This window comes from Ursus maritimus, unplaced genomic scaffold (genome assembly GCF_017311325.1).
Source record: "Ursus maritimus isolate PB19 unplaced genomic scaffold, ASM1731132v1 scaffold_3, whole genome shotgun sequence".
Classification (NCBI taxonomy): Eukaryota; Metazoa; Chordata; class Mammalia; order Carnivora; family Ursidae; genus Ursus; species Ursus maritimus.
The window spans coordinates 93,877,529-93,893,520 of NW_024425563.1; the positions used below are offsets into that span (position 1 = coordinate 93,877,529).

At 62.1% G+C, this 15,992-nt stretch overlaps 2 protein-coding genes across 3 annotated transcripts; one reads left to right on the forward strand and one right to left on the reverse strand.

Annotated features, from left to right (window-relative positions):
• The first annotated feature begins 353 nt into the window (after nucleotides 1–353).
• DBNL (drebrin like) lies at nucleotides 354–12,183 on the forward strand. Of its 2 annotated transcripts, none has more exons than XM_040644440.1 (13): nucleotides 354–523; nucleotides 4,817–4,872; nucleotides 5,903–6,015; nucleotides 6,514–6,588; nucleotides 7,690–7,836; nucleotides 8,515–8,592; nucleotides 8,888–9,042; nucleotides 9,124–9,172; nucleotides 9,381–9,471; nucleotides 10,052–10,147; nucleotides 10,243–10,355; nucleotides 10,674–10,770; nucleotides 11,149–12,183. In XM_040644440.1, exons 1-13 carry the CDS (start codon nucleotides 441–443, stop codon nucleotides 11,286–11,288), a joined length of 1,293 nt encoding a protein of 430 aa, XP_040500374.1. In that variant the 5' UTR covers nucleotides 354–440; the 3' UTR covers nucleotides 11,289–12,183. The 2 variants fall into 2 exon arrangements, with proteins under 2 accessions (XP_040500374.1, XP_040500375.1); XM_040644441.1 differs by having other exon boundaries at nucleotides 9,127–9,172.
• A 128-nt stretch (nucleotides 12,184–12,311) lies between these two features.
• PGAM2 (phosphoglycerate mutase 2) lies at nucleotides 12,312–15,369 on the reverse strand. The gene is made up of 3 exons (XM_008703488.2): nucleotides 14,739–15,369; nucleotides 14,439–14,619; nucleotides 12,312–13,059 (listed from the first exon to the last, which is right to left on the reverse strand). Exons 1-3 carry the CDS (start codon nucleotides 15,150–15,152, stop codon nucleotides 12,893–12,895), a joined length of 762 nt encoding a protein of 253 aa, XP_008701710.2. The 5' UTR covers nucleotides 15,153–15,369; the 3' UTR covers nucleotides 12,312–12,892.
• Between the last annotated feature and the right edge of the window lie 623 nt (nucleotides 15,370–15,992).

Genomic DNA, 15,992 nt, shown 5'->3' on the forward strand with positions numbered 1-15,992 from the left:
TGAGGGCGAGGAGGCTCGGCAGCACCTCGAGTTGGGCTGGTGCTGCTGTGGCCGGCACGCAGCGTTCGTTTTCGCTCGTGCTCGCTTCCAGTCACAGGATCAGGCGCACGCGAAAGGTCCACACAGAGGCTGTCACGAGCGCAAGATTCTCAGACCAGTGAGCTGGCTGCGACAAGAGAAGAGAGAAATGCACGCTCCTCTGTGGGCGCAGCTACCAGGGGCCCCGCTTGGGCTCCTCCGCCCAGCGGACCCAGCCAGTCGCCGGCCATGCCAGCCCCTCCCTCTCGGCCAACCGCGCCCCTCCCCTCGGCCCCGCCCACCCCGCTTTCCGCTTCCGGCCTCGGGGGCGGGGCTTCCGGCCGCGGGGGTGGGCGGGGCCCGGAAGCGGCGGCGGCGGCGGCGGCAGTGCTGGTGGCGGCTCCGCGACTGCTGGGTCGGTCATGGCTGCGAACCTGAGCCGGAACGGGCCTGCGCTGCAGGAGGCCTACGTGCGGGTGGTAACGGAGAAGTCCCCGACTGACTGGTGGGCGCCAGAACGGGCGGGGCGGGGGGCGGGGGGCGGGCCTGGGCGGGAGGGGGGACCGGGGGCTCCCCGCTCACCCCACAGCTGCGCCCCTCGCGCCTCGCGAGCTGCTGTCCCCGCAGCCCCGCCGTGCGTGGGGGGCCCGCGGCGCCTCGGCTCCGCCTCTCCACCGGCCTCCATGTTGGATTGTGTGGCTGGCTGGGCTCGGTGGCTCCTCCAGGTTCTCCTTCCCTGCCCGGGGACTTCCCTGGACAAAGGGGCTCCCCGCACGGCGGAGGACGCTCTGACGGAGCGGAAGCCAAGCCCGGGGTCTTCCCAGCGCTGCATTCAAGCAGGGGCCTCTGAACGTCCCGGACCCCGCCCGGGAACGGGAGCCCTGCCCCACAGACGGCAGACCAGGAGGTCAGGGGTTTGGATCTCTGGGTTTCTGGGAATGTGAATTTCAAAGTCTCCCTCTCTCCAAGAATACCCTTTCTTACGTGAGCCAGGCGGAGACGAATGAAACAGCGATGCTGGCTACCTATTTGGAGAAAGACCCCATCATCCCTCCGTCTCCCAATGACACCTTCCACTAGGCCGTCAGTGTGTAGTTCTCCTCGTGCACTTGATAGGGCTTTCTAACTCTGGAAGCCGGGTCTGACCTCTCTGGGATAGCCCTGGGCAGCCCACGCCCAGGGTCAGCCCTCTGCTTGTTTTGCATGGTCGCTTTCCCGTTTACTTAAGTTGTTTTCACTGACCAGTTTTGAGCACTTCCAGTCCTAAGAAATACGCTGAGTATGATGAACTAAGGTGACCGGCTGTGAGGAGCCTCTTCCCATGGCAGGGGCAGGCCGCTCTCGGGGTGACTGTGCTGTTGTGCCTGGCTGGTCTCCACGCCCTGGTGCTCGCCGCTGTCCCTGGGGCCATCATACCGTGTACTGTTGTGCAGTGAGGATGTGCTAGCCTTTCCTTCAGCCCTGGGCCTTTTGGGGAACAGCTTCAGAGCACCTGCTGCCTGGGTGTGCAGACTCCTCTCGTGCCTGGGACACTGTTGACCCTGATGGGACTTGTGCGCAGTGTTACGGGGGAGGCAAGCAGCTCCTCTGCTCGGAACACACCTAAGTAGTTAGGAAAGGTGTCTGGTAACCGGTGGAATTTCTCTGCCACACTTCAGGCACGTATTTTTCTAAGAGTTTCTGGATGCCAACCCCCCACCCCACCTCTCTCCTGTTCTCAGAGGGCCGTTACTCCAAACGCTGCTGATGGGGTCACCACGCTGAGTGCCCCATTTCACGTCCACCTGTGGCCACCTGCCTTTGAGCTGGCAGCATCTCTGCCCCTCTCCAGTCCTGCTCAGTTAGGGTGTTGCTATTTTATGTGCTCTTGAGTATCTGCTGTAGCCTTTTCTGGCGTGCCTGTGAGACTTCCTTCAGGTCTCCTCCTCCTCAGGGGGCACCACTGGTTTGGGGATGATGTCTCACTGCCCAGCTGGCAGCTCAGGCCTCCTGTGTTTCTAGCTTTTCCTCAGGCTTCTTCTCAGCACTGTATGCTACCACCCTGGTCTGAAACTTAGGCAGCCCAGCTTCTCTCCGTCCCTCATAAGGGTGCTGAGCCTCTTTCCCCTCCCCTGCCTCCGAGCCCACCCGTCTGGAAGCTCTCCAGATCGTACCACTCGGGCACAAACCCCCGGCTTCTGCTCTCACTGTCACAGGCATTAAGCATCTCAACAGATGATGTGTGGCGGGTCCCCACTCATTAGCTGAACAAGTATCTGGGCCATGTCACTTCTGTGCTTAAACTTCAGCAGCTTCCTGTTTCACATTAAATAAAGCCCAGACACCTCACCTCGGCTGCTAGGCCCTGTATGGCCAGCTCCTGAACCCCTCCCGCCACCCCTCCCACTTACCACACTGGGGCCACACCTGTTTGCCACCACGGTGGCCGTCTTTCTCTTCCTCAAACTTGCGAGCTGCTTCCTCCTCAGAGCCCTTGCTCTTGCTGCTTCCCCATTCTAGAGCGCCTTCCACATTGTCCCGGGGGGCTCCCCACACTTCTCAGCTCTGACACTGCCTTCTTGGAGAGGCCTTCCTCGACTCCTGGCTCCTTGTGTGACTTTCCCCAGACACGTGCCAGACACCTTCGCTGGTTTTCCTGGCACCGTTCCCTTCACCGGAGGGCTGGGCTCTGTCTCTGTCCCCGGTGCCGTCAGCGCCCGGATGCACAGTGACCTGAGAAGGGTACAGAAGATGTGGTAGAGGATACCGGCAAGAGGAGGTGGTCTCCGGTTTGGTGGGTCATGCAAGATTTCACAGGCAGAGTGGGTGGCATCGGGCTGGGCCCTGAAGCCAGGCGGGGCGGGGAGCAGGCACGTCAGCTCTCCAGCACAGGTGTTTGTCCTGGTTCCCCAGATTGTTCTAGATTGAGGCACGTTTGCTTATCTCCCGCACCCACTTCACTACCTGACAGGACATTAGTATTGGTGTGTTTCTTTTTTGTCTCCCATTAGAAAGTAAGTTCACTGGTCAGGGTGTCTGGGGATTGATTGGAAGCTTCTGCCCATGAGCAGCAAGGAGTAGGTTCTCAATACGTGTGTTTGGAAGGGATGATTGCGTTACAAGACGCTCAGTGTGGCACACTCTGTGTGCTGTGCCCAGGCCAATACACCTCTCTTCCACGGTGATTTGAAAGAAGGATGGGAGGAATGAGCCTCTGAGCTGGGAACATGTAAGAAGGTGGCTTATGCTGGAGCCCGGGGTGGAGGGGAGTGAAGTTGGAGGGCAGGCGGCAGGCATGGAGCTTGGCTCTTAACTAGCTGTCAGGTCCCTTCTTGGAAGCAGTCTCTGCTTCCTGCTGCTTGTCTAGTGTCCCCGTCTTCTGCAGCCAGGGCTTGGTGGCTTTGAGATGTGTGGGCTTCTTTCCTCCGGGAGGAGGGCTGACCAGGACCCTGGCCACCAGTCTGGACATCCGCCAACTCCCATGTTCTTTTCCCTGTTTGACTGCGTGTTCCTTTTAGTGTCTCTCCTCCTCGGAGGCCTGTCCCCCATGCCGCCCAGACCCTCGGGGCCTGGGTCTCCTTTCTCCTGACTTTCTCAAGCTAGGCATCTCTGCCTGGTGGCCTTAGCAAGGCCCTGGGGAAGCTGAGGGGAGGCTGATTTGGTTCCTGTCAGATTCTTTTTTTTTTTTTCCCCCCAGATTTCATTTTTAAGTGATCTCTATACCCAGAGTGGGGCTCGAACCCACAACCCTGAGATCAAGAGTCGCACACTCCACCAACTGAGCCAGCCAGGCATCCCGGTTCCTGTTGCACCCTTACTCGGCAGCCCCTATCTGGCTGTCCTTGGCAGGCCTGTGCTCAGAGCATGGGGGATGGCCTGCTAGTCCGGGTTCTGCCTTGGACTTGCTGTCTGCTGGGTCAGCACCCCTACCCCGTGGTCTGCCAGCACTGCCTAGGGCTGAACTGCGGCAGAGTTGGTGTTGATGGTTGGGCTCCGTGTGGACTGTGCAGATAAGCCACCTTTTCCAGACTGTTCTCCATGGGTAACCTCCGCTCTGGCAAGGGACTTTCCAAGCTCCAGATATAATAAAATTTGCCATATTTCCTCAACTCCTCTGGGGCTCAAGTTCATAAGCAGGAATCCTTCCCAGAGTTCTTAGGAATAATTAGTCTCACGGGAAAAGAAAGGGGCAGCCCAGGGTCACCTGTGGAGACTTAGGGCTCCTCCAGAAAGAGAATTTTGCCTGACCAAGGAATCTGTCCTGTGAGGAGCCTGACTTCATGCTGAGTCATGGCCCGTGTGGCTTCTGGGTTTTCCAGAAGAGTCTCAAGCCCAGAGAGACCTGCTCCACCAACCCCTCAGGCTTTCGGAAGGCAGAGCAGACGTGCACGAGGGCGTTGGGCGGCCTTCCCAGGCGCCTGATATGCACACGGGGCTTCCTGCTCCTCCTGGGGTGCTTTGGGTTCAGGAAGGTGTAGAAAATTGCCTTTATAGAACTTTCCACCTCTGGGGAGCCCAGCTGGCTCAGTCAGTAGAGCGTGCGACTCTTGATCTCAGGGTGGTAAGTTCCAGCCCACATTGGACGTGGAGCCAAACCAACAAACTTCACAGCTTAGTTTTTCTCAAAGTAGACAGAGGCTCAGGAGAAGCCGCTGTGCATAAGAACTGAGAAGGCCACAGCTCTGGGAGCCCTGCTGAGCTCCTGCCTCGTGGGTCAGAGGGGGGCCCGCATGGCTGCCACGTTCCACTCGTGGTCGGTGCGGTGAGGGCAGCGACCCCCAGAACGCTGGCCATAGAGCTTGTTTGTGTTTTGTTTCAGGGCTCTCTTTACCTACGAGGGGAACAGCAATGACATCCGTGTGGCCGGCACTGGGGGTGAGTACGACCCAGTGAGGACAAGAGTGGGCTGGTAGGGGGTGGGAGGCATCAGGAAGCAGGTGTGGGGGAGGGAGAACGTTGTAGCCATCAGTGCTTCCTGGTGGCCGGCATTTCAGCTGTCACGGCGAACGGAAGGAGCCGGAGGCACACAGGTGTCCCCTCGTGTGGTGAGACTGCCGTGAACCTCCCCACGGTAGCATCAGTGTCGGGGAGCCACACATCGCCTGGTTACTCAGCAAACACTCACCCGTGCATTTTCCGCTTGCCACAGAGTGGTTCTGGCCATCTGTTCTAGAAGGCCGCTCCCTTGTGAGCCCTGCTCCCTGCTGGTCATCTTTTTCGGAGGACCGTAGCTGGCCGGGGTCTCGTGCACCCTGCGATGCCTCAGGCGCCACCCCCAGTAGTACTCAGGGCTCTGCTGTGAATGCCCGGGGCGGGGGTCGGCACTGCCCTGCATCTGTGCAGCCCTACAGCTAAGATACCGGACCCGGGTCCTCGCAGCCTGGGAGGGTTTGGGTTTGATAACCACAACCTCCGTGTCGGGAGAATGGCTGAAGGGGCCCGCTTCCGGGCCCCCGTCACTCCCTTATCTTTATGGGGTGGGTCTAAGAGCTGAGCCCAAGCGTGACTGTAGGACATTCCCATCTGCTCAGGGCCCTTTGTGGGGTCCACGCAGCAGGCAGGCTGTTACAGAGACCATCCATTTGGAAGCCTGATGCCTAATTTGTAGCAGAAATTACATTTTTTAATTCTGAAACTCCCTGTGGGTTTTCTAGGAATGGTTTTTAAACTGGGGTGTGGAAACCATCCCCTGAGGTCCTTGTCACAGATGCAGATCCTTGGGCTCCCCGCCCCCCCCAGCTCCTATAAGTCTGCTTAGTAGGGGCAGGACCAGGAATCTGATTCCGGTGCAGGTGGCACTGAGAACCCTGGCTCAGAGGCAGGTTGGGTTTCCTTTCCTGGTGGGCACTGTGCCAGGGCCGGCAGCAGCTGCCAGGCTTGCTGACCCTCCCTGTGCCTGCTACAGAGGGGGGCCTGGAGGAGATGGTGGAGGAGCTCAACAGCGGGAAGGTGATGTACGCCTTCTGCAGGGTGAAGGACCCCAACTCCGGCCTGCCCAAGTTTGTCCTCATCAACTGGGTACGTAGAACTGGGGGGCTCTGAGTTCCCATCTAGGCGTGACCCAGAAGAACTGCCTTTCCTTCTTTCCTCCTTTGCCTTCTGTGATTGGAACAGAGGAGGACTTGCCTTCAGGGCAGCTCGGAGGTGGTGAATGAACAGAAGAGTGGGTGAAGTCCTTGTGGCCCGAAGGACAGTGGGGCCTTGCCAGCGCAGAATCCCACCCTCCACCACCCCCCCAGCCCAGAAGCATTCTGACAGAATAGAGTGCAGTTGCAGGACACCCTTGCCTCTGTCCCCTTCAGAGTAGTGGTCCTCAGGGAGCAGAGGGCCTGGAGAAGGCTCAGAGAGCACAGGACCCCTGGGGAGGACTAGGAAGTTCTCAGCCCCCACCCAGTGGAGGTGTGGGGCTCGCTTTATCCTCTGCTTTAGGGTCGCAGTTTTCCCTCTGCTGGGCCCCCAGGGAGAGCAGTGGCTTTGGGGGGGTTGGTGGGTCACACTGGATGTGTTGTGTTGCAGACAGGCGAGGGTGTGAACGATGTGCGGAAGGGAGCATGCGCCAACCACGTCAGCACCATGGCCAGCTTTCTGAAGGTGAGGGCTGCCCCCCACCCCCCAGGGCCTCACAAGGTTCCTGGGCGAGTGCGAGCAGCAGCCGCAGCCAGAGCTGGAAGTGTGTCCACACCCCAGTTCTCTCTCTGGACTTGAGGGCGTGAGCAGAGGCTGCTGTGTCTTGCTCAGCGAGCGCCTGGGAGGCCACACTGCGGCCAGAGTCACCAGCAAGCCGGCCTCCGCAGGGAGGAAGGATGGATGACTGTGTCCTTTTCAAGCATGGGGAGGGTTGTCTGCAGCTAGTCCTGGGGCAAGGCTAGGCCTTGGCTTCTGTTGGTTTTGTGAGGGTTTATTCAGCCGTGTTGTCAGGATCTAGAGGCGAGGGAGAGTTGCGTGTGCCCAGCCCTCAGCGTGCCCGTTCCCGTATACGTTCCTTTCCAGCCCACCTTTGCGTGTATTAACATCAGTCCTCACAGTGGAACCTCAGTTAGGTCCACAAACATTTGTTTACTTGTCAGGTAACTTTGCGTATCTCTGGTTCCTGGGAAAGAGACTTAGGACTTTGATTTCTAGTCAGCCAACACTGCTTCAGATATGCCTCAGTTTCTCCATCTAGGAGCTGAAAGAGGATCCCAAACTCGTTGGGTTTTACTAACAGTGAGTGAGGTCATGGGTCTGACTTCTCAGGAAGAAATTGGTGGCTGGGGCACCGGGCTGGCTCAATGGGAGGAGCAGGCGACTCTTGATCTCGGGGTTCTGAGTTCAAGCCCCAGCTTAGGTGTGGAGATACTTGAATAAATAAAACTTAAACATTTTTAAAAAAAGAAGAAATCGGTAGTTTGCTTTTTGTAGAAATGTGTTTCCAGATCCTTCTTAGAAGGGAGCTCTCTGGTGCCTGGGCTGGCGGCAGCGGACATCCGGCCCCTCAGAACGAGCTGTAGGCGGGGGCCCCGTGCCCGTGCTGGGACGAGTGCAGTGTGCTTGCCTCAAGGCGGGTTGTCAGCCTTGAGGAGAGTGTGCCTCGGTTCCCAGAGGGGTCTCCTGGCCTCGAGCCCTGGGCAGCACTTGTCCGCCCTGTGCACACTGAGGCGTGTGTCCTGTCCTCTCCTGGAGTTGCATCGCCTAAGTGCTGTCCCGCCACAGGGGGCCCACGTGACCATCAATGCAAGGGCCGAGGAGGACGTGGAGCCCGAGTGCATCATGCAGAAGGTGGCCAGAGCCTCCGGTGCCAACTACGCCTTCCACAAGGAGAGTGGCCGTTTCCAGGACACGGGCCCCCAGGCCCCCGTCGTGAGTGCTGCCTGGGCCCGAGGGTGGCAGGCCGGGAGCGGCAGATGGGCTGGTTTCTCCCTCATGGGGCTGGGCTCCTGCCTGCCTGGCTTCCAGTCCCTGAGCCAGATCAGGGTGCAGACAGTGACCCCGTGCTGCATGGAAGCCGGAGCCACCCCCTGTGGGGCAGGTGCAATTGGCCATGAGGAACAAGCCCCCCACCCTGCATGGTGGCTCCACTGGCTGTTAGGAGCTTCTTACACTCCGGGGACAGCCCAGTCACGAGGCCACGACACCAGCGTGTCCTGCACAGTCTCAGATGGTGGGCGCCATAGAGGAACTGGAGGTGGGGGATGGGCAGGCCCCTCCCAGTCAGGGGCGGACACCAGACACCCCAGTTCTGGGGAGCCCAGTTCCCCGAGGCATGGCTGGGGTATGTGGAGAGTCTCTGGACACTGCTGGTGATCAGCTCCCTCAGGCTGGTGGACAGGCTTCCATCCACAGGGGCCTGGTGCAGCCAGAGACCCCCCTCGGCGTTGCATGGCGGTTTCCAGGACCCTCAGGCCGTCTTGCTGCTTGCTGGTCTCCTGAAGAGGCCCCAGGCCAAGCGCTGCCGCCTCTGCCGGCCGCTGTCCTCGTGGCTTGCTTGTGTCCTGCGCTCCCGAGGGCGGCCCCATAGTGAGCCTCTGTCCTCCGCAGGGCTCCGTGTACCAGAAGACCAACGCCATATCTGAGATCAAAAGGGTTGGCAAAGATAGCTTCTGGGCCAAAGCAGAGGTGAGTGCTGCCAGGTGCATCGAGCACAGCTGCGTCTCCCGGAGATGGCGCGTGCCAGGTGCCACAGTGCCTTCCTGGCCGTGCCTCGGTTCTCACGATAAACTCACAGAACGTGTGTTCTCATTAGCGCCTGCGCGTAAGCAAAGGCCAAGCGGGGTTGGGTCACAAGGCCGGTGGTGGCCCTTCCAGGCGGCACTTGAGCGGATGTCTGGGTGGCGTGGGGGGGACAGGGCAGGCCCGGCTGGCCTGCGGTGCCCGTGCAGAGTGGGGCAGACAGGCCCGGCGCTCCCTGCAGAAGGAGGAGGAGAACCGCAGGCTGGAGGAGAAGCGGCGGGCAGAGGAGGAGCGGCAGCGGCTGGAGCAGGAGCGCCGGGAGCGGGAGCTGCGTGAGGCCGCCCGCCGGGAGCAGCGCTATCGGGAGGAGCAGGGCAGTGAGGCCGGACCCCAGAGGTGAGGCTCCAGAGTTAAGGTGGAGGGCGGGTCCCGAGTGGGCTGCGGCTGGGCTGCAGCTCGTCCCTCTGCCCATCCCAGCAGGAAGAGTGAGCAGCAGGAAGTGATTTCAAGGAGCAGAGAGGAGCAGGTGAGACTTGGGTGCTCCCACCCCCGGAGTGTCTGTTGCAGTGATGCTGGGGGGGGGGGGTTCAGTGGAACCTGGGACATCTGGGTGCACCGGATGTGGCAGTGGAGAGGACAGTGAAGGGCAGAAGCGGCCAGCATGGACCTCAGCCCGGTCCTGGATGAGGGTCGTGCGCCCCTCCTCACGGCCAGATGCACGCGCACCCCTCTAGGAGCCCGGCAGTCAGCCCGCACATCCGCGCGAGATTTTCAAGCAGAAGGAGAGGGCCATGTCCACCACATCCATCTCTAGCCCCCAGCCCGGTGAGTCTTCCCTCCGGGTCTAGCCACGAGGCAGGGGCAGGCTGAGGGGGAGCCTGGGGTCCCAGTGCAGGGTCCCCAGAGGTAGCGACAGATGTGTCAGAAGGTGACAGAGGCGAGTGAGCGAGGAGAGCCTGTGCTCCTAAGGGTGGCTTCTGGGAGGGGAGCCTGGGCCTCAGGTGTTCCTTTCCTGCCCGTGGCCTCATCCTGCAGAGACCGGGAAAGGAAGGGCCACGTGTGACTTCAGAGGGGAGACCCTCCAGCCCGGCCCCATTAACCCTTGGTGCAGCTTGCACGTGATGGCTGGGCCCCGGAGCCTCTGTCACTCACCTCTCTGGCCCCCGAGGACACAGGACAGGCACCGCCGTCAGCTCTCCCACGCTAGGGGGCTGCTCGAAGCGTACAGTGTGTGTGTCATGTGTTTCTGCAGCGGCTGCGTGTCCCCCGTCCTCCCTTCCCCCCCCCTCTGTGTGACAGCCACTGTCCCGGGACAGGTCCACTCCCAGGCAGTGCAGGGTACAGAAACCGTGGACGCGGCTCGTCTGCCCTCGTCCAGCGCTGGTGTGTTTGCCTTTGTTTACAGGCAAGCTGAGGAGCCCGTTCCTGCAGAGACAGCTCACCCAGCCAGAGACTCACCGCAGCACAGAGCCCACCCAGGCCTCCTCGAGGCCCAGGGCAGGCAAGGCGTTTGGCCACCCCGCGGGGGGCTGGGGGTGGGAGTGCGGGAGGGGAAGGAGGGTGTCCGCTCAGGGTGCACTGCACCCTCCCGTGCAGATGTCCGTGAGGAGCCGGTACCCAGCACCCCGCCGTGTCCGGCTGAGGCCGAAGAGGAGGCTGTGTACGAGGAGCCCCCAGAGCAAGAGACGCTCTATGAGGAGCCCCCGATGGTAGGTTCCCTGCAGCAGGGCGTGGCTGGGAAGGGGCCCGTGCCCAGAAACACCCTCCTCACCCATGCCAGTCATGGGATGCCTGACTTTCCGACGGCTTGCTACCTGTAGATTCTCTCGTGGGACGTTGGAGCAGCCCCGTGGAACACGCTGTCTGGCACTTCTCTGCGGGGCGGGAGGTCCTGAGGGGGGGGGAAGACCGTGGGGGCAGTGGGATGGCAGCAGCCCTTGCCCTCTGTGTGCTGTGCCCCTTACCCCAGGCCTGTTGAGAGCCTGGAACGAGGACCCCAGGGTTCTCTTCTTTCCATGCGGGGACAGGTGCAGCAGCAAGAGGCCGGCTCTGAGCATGTGGACCACTACCCGGGGCTGAGCGGCAAAGGGCTCTGTGCCCGGGCCCTGTACGACTACCAGGCAGGTAATGTGCGGCGGCCCGGCCACTCACACTGCAGGGCCCCCCGTCAGGAGGCAGGCATCGGAGGCTCTCATGGGGGGACGGGAGGGTGGGGTGGACGCCCTGCACATACACAGGCCAGGCCTTCCCGTCCACTCTGGGCAGCTACCCAGCATCTGTGGGCGTGAATCCCAGTTGCCAGTGTTGTGCTAGAGCCCGAAAGCGTGACCAGAGGGGTGGGTACGAGCCCCACACCGGGCCCCAGTGAGCCTGGCCAGAGGCTCAGGAAGCAGGCTGCTGTGCGGGGCCCAGAGTCAGGTCGTGCCGGAAGGTGTGTCGGGGGGAAGTGGCATCGGGAAAGGCCCGCAGCCCCAGTGCAGCCCCCGGCTCCCCCTCCCGCAGCCGACGACACGGAGATCTCCTTCGACCCCGAGAATCTCATCACGGGCATTGAGGTGATCGACGAGGGCTGGTGGCGTGGCTACGGGCCAGACGGCCACTTTGGCATGTTTCCTGCCAACTACGTGGAGCTCATTGAGTGAGGACCCTCGCTGCTGGCCGCACCGAGGCCGTCCTTCCCTCCCCGCCCACACGTGCTTTCCTTGCTGCCGGGGATGTGGTGCGCGTGGCGCGAGAGCCACACGGCAGTCCTCCGGGAATGGGACCCCCCAAAGAAGACAAGGCCTTGGGTTCCCTCAGACTGGGGTGCTTGGCCTGTCACCCTAGATGCAGCAATACCCCGTGATTCCCAAACCAGCCCTCCCAGCCAGCCTGGCCTTTGAACCCGCAGAGGACATGGAGCCAAGCCCTGCCCGTGGCCGGCCCCTCGGTGGCCTCTGCCTGAGGAGAATGACGCTGCCGCGTGGGGCCGTCCGAGCAGGGGGTTTGCCTTTTCTTCCCTTTCCTCTTGGCTCTGAAGGGTGGTGGCTCCAGTTGTCTGTAATCCTCGGGAACAGTGACCTTAGCGTGTGGGACCAAAGTCTGAGTGGGTGGTGACGGTTTGGGGAGCAGTAGGTCATGTTTCTGGATCCCCCCCGTGCTCTCAGTTCCCTGTCCCTCTGCCTGGGCTGCGGAGCATGGGCCATGGGCACGGGGATGACGAGCCCCCCCCGAGTGTGTGATCAGCGAACCCGTGTCCTTCCATGGTGCGCCCTGTTCCGCTGGCCCCGGTGTGTGCTGTCACCGGTTCTCGTTCTGGAAGAGGGACCGGAGCCGCTGATGTCCGCTGTCTCACCCTCTTTGTCCCGGCCCACCCGTGTCTGCTTTCCGAGCGAGAACTGCCCCGTTGTGGCCTGAATGCCCCTGTGTGGAAGCTGACCCCCTCCCGGGTGTGTGCGCGGTGTGTGGTGCGGGCACGTGTGTGCGCGCACACGCACCCTCAGACCTCAGGCCGACCATGGCCACTGGGAGAGGCATAAACGTAAAGATGTGACTCAAGTCAGCCTGTCGCGTGTCCGTGTTCTGGGAGGGGCCGAGGTGCCCAGCCCCTGCTGCGTGTGGGCAGGTACCGTTCCTCTGGTGCTCTGGCAGGTGCCAGGTAGAAGCAGCCTGGGGTGACGGCTGCAGTAAGGCCACTGGCCCCGGGTGGTGGCAGATGGCCCCTCTTGTCCCCTAGGCTGCAAAGGCAGGCCTCTCGCCAGCCCTGACTGTCCGCCCCCCAGCACGGAGGCTCCGGGAGTCCCGTGTTGCAGGCTCTGAGGCCGAGGTGGGCTTGTCCTCAGATGGGGGTGCCCGGGGTGGGGGGGATTGGTACCACCTCACCGTGCCCACCGTGCAGCTGCAGGGACGGCGGAGGACAGCCCATCTGAGGGAAGCTGGCCGTGAAGTGGTGTCCTCGCTGGAGTCCCTGCTCACTGGGGAGAGCTAGGGCACCCCGATTCTAAAGCAAGGTTACTAGGGGGCTGTTCGGTTTTTGGCATCATCACAGGGGGCCTGTTAGAAGTTACCTGATAGCCTGGCTTTGGGACAGACTCCTGTCCTTGGTTCCTGGGGCCCTCACACCTCATGGGGGTGGGTAGCAGGGGCTGAGTGCCCTGGGGCAGGGTTTGTGGAACCCCTAGCTCAAGGCCTTGGAGCCAGGCATGCCGGGGCCACACTGGACTCTAGGTGGTAGAAGGTGGGGCCTTTATTGCCAGAAGCCCACCCTTCACTTGGCCTTGCCCTGGGCGGCCACAGCCTCCATGGCCTTCCGCACGGTTTCCTCATCACCCAGGAACCGCATGGGCTTGGTGGGCTTCAGCGCCTGGTCCAGCTCGTACACGATGGGGATCCCCGTGGGCAGGTTCAGCTCCATGATGGCCTGGTCCGACATCCCTGGACGGGGGGAACAGGGTCCTTAGTCCCCTCGGCCAGTCCGCCAGGCAGCCTTTATGGGCCAGAGAGCTGGGCCAGTCAGGCAGCAGCCCTCCCGCCCCCGGAGAAGGTCGAGCCAGAAGTGAGAGACCGAGGGGCCTGCAGAAATAGCTGTGATAAACGGGAACCTCGTGCCCCCAACCGGGAGCCCCTGGGACCCGGACCCGCGCCCTTGGTCTCTTCTGTTTGCTTTCTAGAGCGGTCTAAATTTTAGCCATCGGGAGGAGCAGAGGTGCTCCTGACAACTGGTGGTGGAGGGACAGCGAGAAGGGCCTCCTGTGACCAGGGTGGAGGGGAGGCTCTGGGTGGAAAGGGCAAGGTTTCCCAGGGAAACCTGACCCTGCCAGCCTCTATAGCCCCTGGCCTGGAATAGCAGCTCGACCTTTGCAGCTCCGACACCCCACCCCCCAGTTCTCCAGGCAGTGGGACATGGCAGTGCCGCTTCTCTTCCAGACCCGGCCCCCAGAAAGGAGGGGCACTAGGGGGTCTTGGGGAGGGTGGACCGGGGCTGGCCCAGCCTTGGAGGCCCCCCTGTCTGTGCTCTGGCCAGCTACCCATTGACCTCCCCCCGCCCAGAGCAGGGGGTTTGGGGCTCCCCCACCCTACCAGCCTTCTTCCCCTTTCCACAACCCCAACAAGCTTGAAGGCCGAGGCTCTGTGAAGTATCAGGGAGCCCGGTGGAGGAGCACGGCCTGGGCTCCTTAGTGGGAACCCAGCTACAGGCCGGGGGCAAGGACTGCTCCACCCCTGCACCCTCTTGACTGGTCTTACCTTTTCCTTGCGTGGGTGTAAGCTGGGGTGCTGGGGACGAGCGTGGGCAGGGCCCTGCCCTGGGCCTTGCAAGCCCCCCGCCCTGACCCTAGAGAGGGTGGTTGAGACCCAGCAAGTGAAGTGACTTGACCAGGGCCACACAGCAAATGGATCTGGAGCCAGATGGCCCCGCCTCGGCCCCGGACCCGGGTGTCCTTGGGCACAGCCTTCCCATCTCTCCCAGGCTTGTGTCCGGGAAGCCAGGCCAGCTCCAGGCCTCCGGGCCCCGGGTCGGAGCAGCAGACGTTTCCACCCACCATCTCCTTCCAGAAGGAAACTCATTGTATATAATGTCCCAGTACATAAACAAGTGAAACAAAAATTTTGCAAAGTGGCTTTTTTAAGTGGTTTCTCAGTTCTCCCAGTTCACAGTTTGAACCCTAATCCCGAGTGCTCATGTGTGCAGAGCTGCCTGGGCAGGGGCACGTGCCTGAGATGAGAATTTGGGGGCCAGCTGGTTCAAGGGCACGTGCCCCGTCCACCCCTTCCAACCTGCTTCCGCCCACACCCCCCACACGGCTGGGCCTCACCTTCCAGGTGTTTGACGATGCCCCGCAGGCTGTTCCCGTGGGCGGCGATGAGCACTCTTTTGCCAGCCTTGATCTGGGGGGCGATCTCCTCGTTCCAGAAGGGTAGGGCCCGGGCGATGGTGTCCTTGAGGCTCTCGCAAGTGGGCAGTTCCCCGGGCTTCAGGCCTGCGTACCGACGCTCCTGGGGGCGTCCACACTTGCTGTTCCCTCCCCAGAAAGCCAGCAGCCCCCCGCCCGCCAGGGCTGCCATCCTCAAGGCCCTGCCCCCAGCCCATCCCCTGGTGCCCCAAGCAGCCCCACCTTGCTGATGGAGTTGTAGTAGGGGTGCTTCTCATCCATGGGGGGCGGCGGGATGTCAAAAGAGCGTCTCCAGATCTTCACCTGCTCCTCCCCATGCTTGGCGGCCGTCTCGGCCTTGTTGAGGCCCGTGAGGCCACCGTAGTGCCTCTCGTTGAGGCGCCAGGTGCGCACCACGGGCAGCCACATCTGGTCCGTGCCGTCCAGGATGGTCCAGAGGGTGTGGATGGCCCGCTTCAGCACCGACGTGTAGCAGATGTCGAACTCCATCTTGGCGTCCTTGATGGCTTGGGCGCCCCGCTTGGCCTCCTGGGCCCCCTTCTCGCTCAGCTCGGCATCGAACCAGCCACAGAAGCGGTTCTCCTGATTCCAGGTGCTCTCGCCGTGCCGAACCATCACGAGGCGGTGGGTGGCCATGGTGGCACCGGGGGACCGTGGTGGGCTGTGGGCAGGGACGGCGGCCTCCCAGGTGCACCCAGTTTTATAACAGTCTATCCCCAGCCCCCACCCCGGCTAACTGCCAGTCAGCATTCCAGGCAGGACGGGCGGCGGCAGGTGGCCAGTAGCGAAGCTTGGGGGGAGGGCAGGCCCGGAGCTGGCCTTAAAATAGCCCCGGCAGCCACCAGCGCCTGGGCTGGGTGGGGCTGCACGCAGGACCCGGCGAGAAGGGCAGGAGTCTCAGCCAAGCCCTAGAGGTGGGGCTGGCAGCAGCAGAGCGGTCCCCAGCCGCTTCCTGCCAGTCCTTGTGGGCACAACTGCGGGCGAGCATGCATCCCGCTGAGGGAGCTGGCCTGTGTCAAGGGGAGCCCGGGGACATGTGTATGCAGGCCTTGTCTTTGCCCACGTGCACACGTATGTGTGCACAGGTGCGCATGTCCGGTGTCACATGTACACACGTGTGTCCATGTCTATTACATGTGTGTGCATGTGCGCATGCCCGTGAGCTGCCAGGAGGTTCCCCCGGGGGCTCTGCTCTGCTCCGCCGGGCGTGGGGGCTGCACAGGGGCTTTCCTCAGGAGTCCTGGCCTCCCTCCCCAGCTCCCTCTGCCCTGCCCTGCCCATGGGATGAGTCCTGAGGGAGCCTGTGGCCCAGGGCCAGGCTGGGAGGCACTGAGACATCACCTCCACTAGTCCCCTCAAGGGACAGAAGGGAGCGAAAGGTCAGGTCGCTGTGGGCAGAGCCACGGGAGCGGGTGGGGGCCGTAGCCCTGGGGCGGGCAGTTTGTCCTGGTGGTGTGGGCAGGGGGCTGAGCTGAG

Coding starts and splice junctions, on each gene's coding strand:
- DBNL (XM_040644440.1), top strand. CDS start 441: ATGGCTGCGAACCTGAGCCGGAACGGGCCTGCGCTGCAGGAGGCCTAC. Junction 524..4,816: donor GAGAAGTCCCCGACTGACTG/GTGGGCGCCAGA, acceptor GTTTTGTTTCAG/GGCTCTCTTTACCTACGAGG. Junction 9,043..9,123: donor AGTGAGGCCGGACCCCAGAG/GTGAGGCTCCAG, acceptor TGCCCATCCCAG/CAGGAAGAGTGAGCAGCAGG.
- PGAM2 (XM_008703488.2), bottom strand. CDS start 15,152: ATGGCCACCCACCGCCTCGTGATGGTTCGGCACGGCGAGAGCACCTGG. Junction 14,620..14,738: donor ACTACAACTCCATCAGCAAG/GTGGGGCTGCTT, acceptor GGACGCCCCCAG/GAGCGTCGGTACGCAGGCCT. Junction 13,060..14,438: donor CATCGTCAAACACCTGGAAG/GTGAGGCCCAGC, acceptor CCCCCCGTCCAG/GGATGTCGGACCAGGCCATC.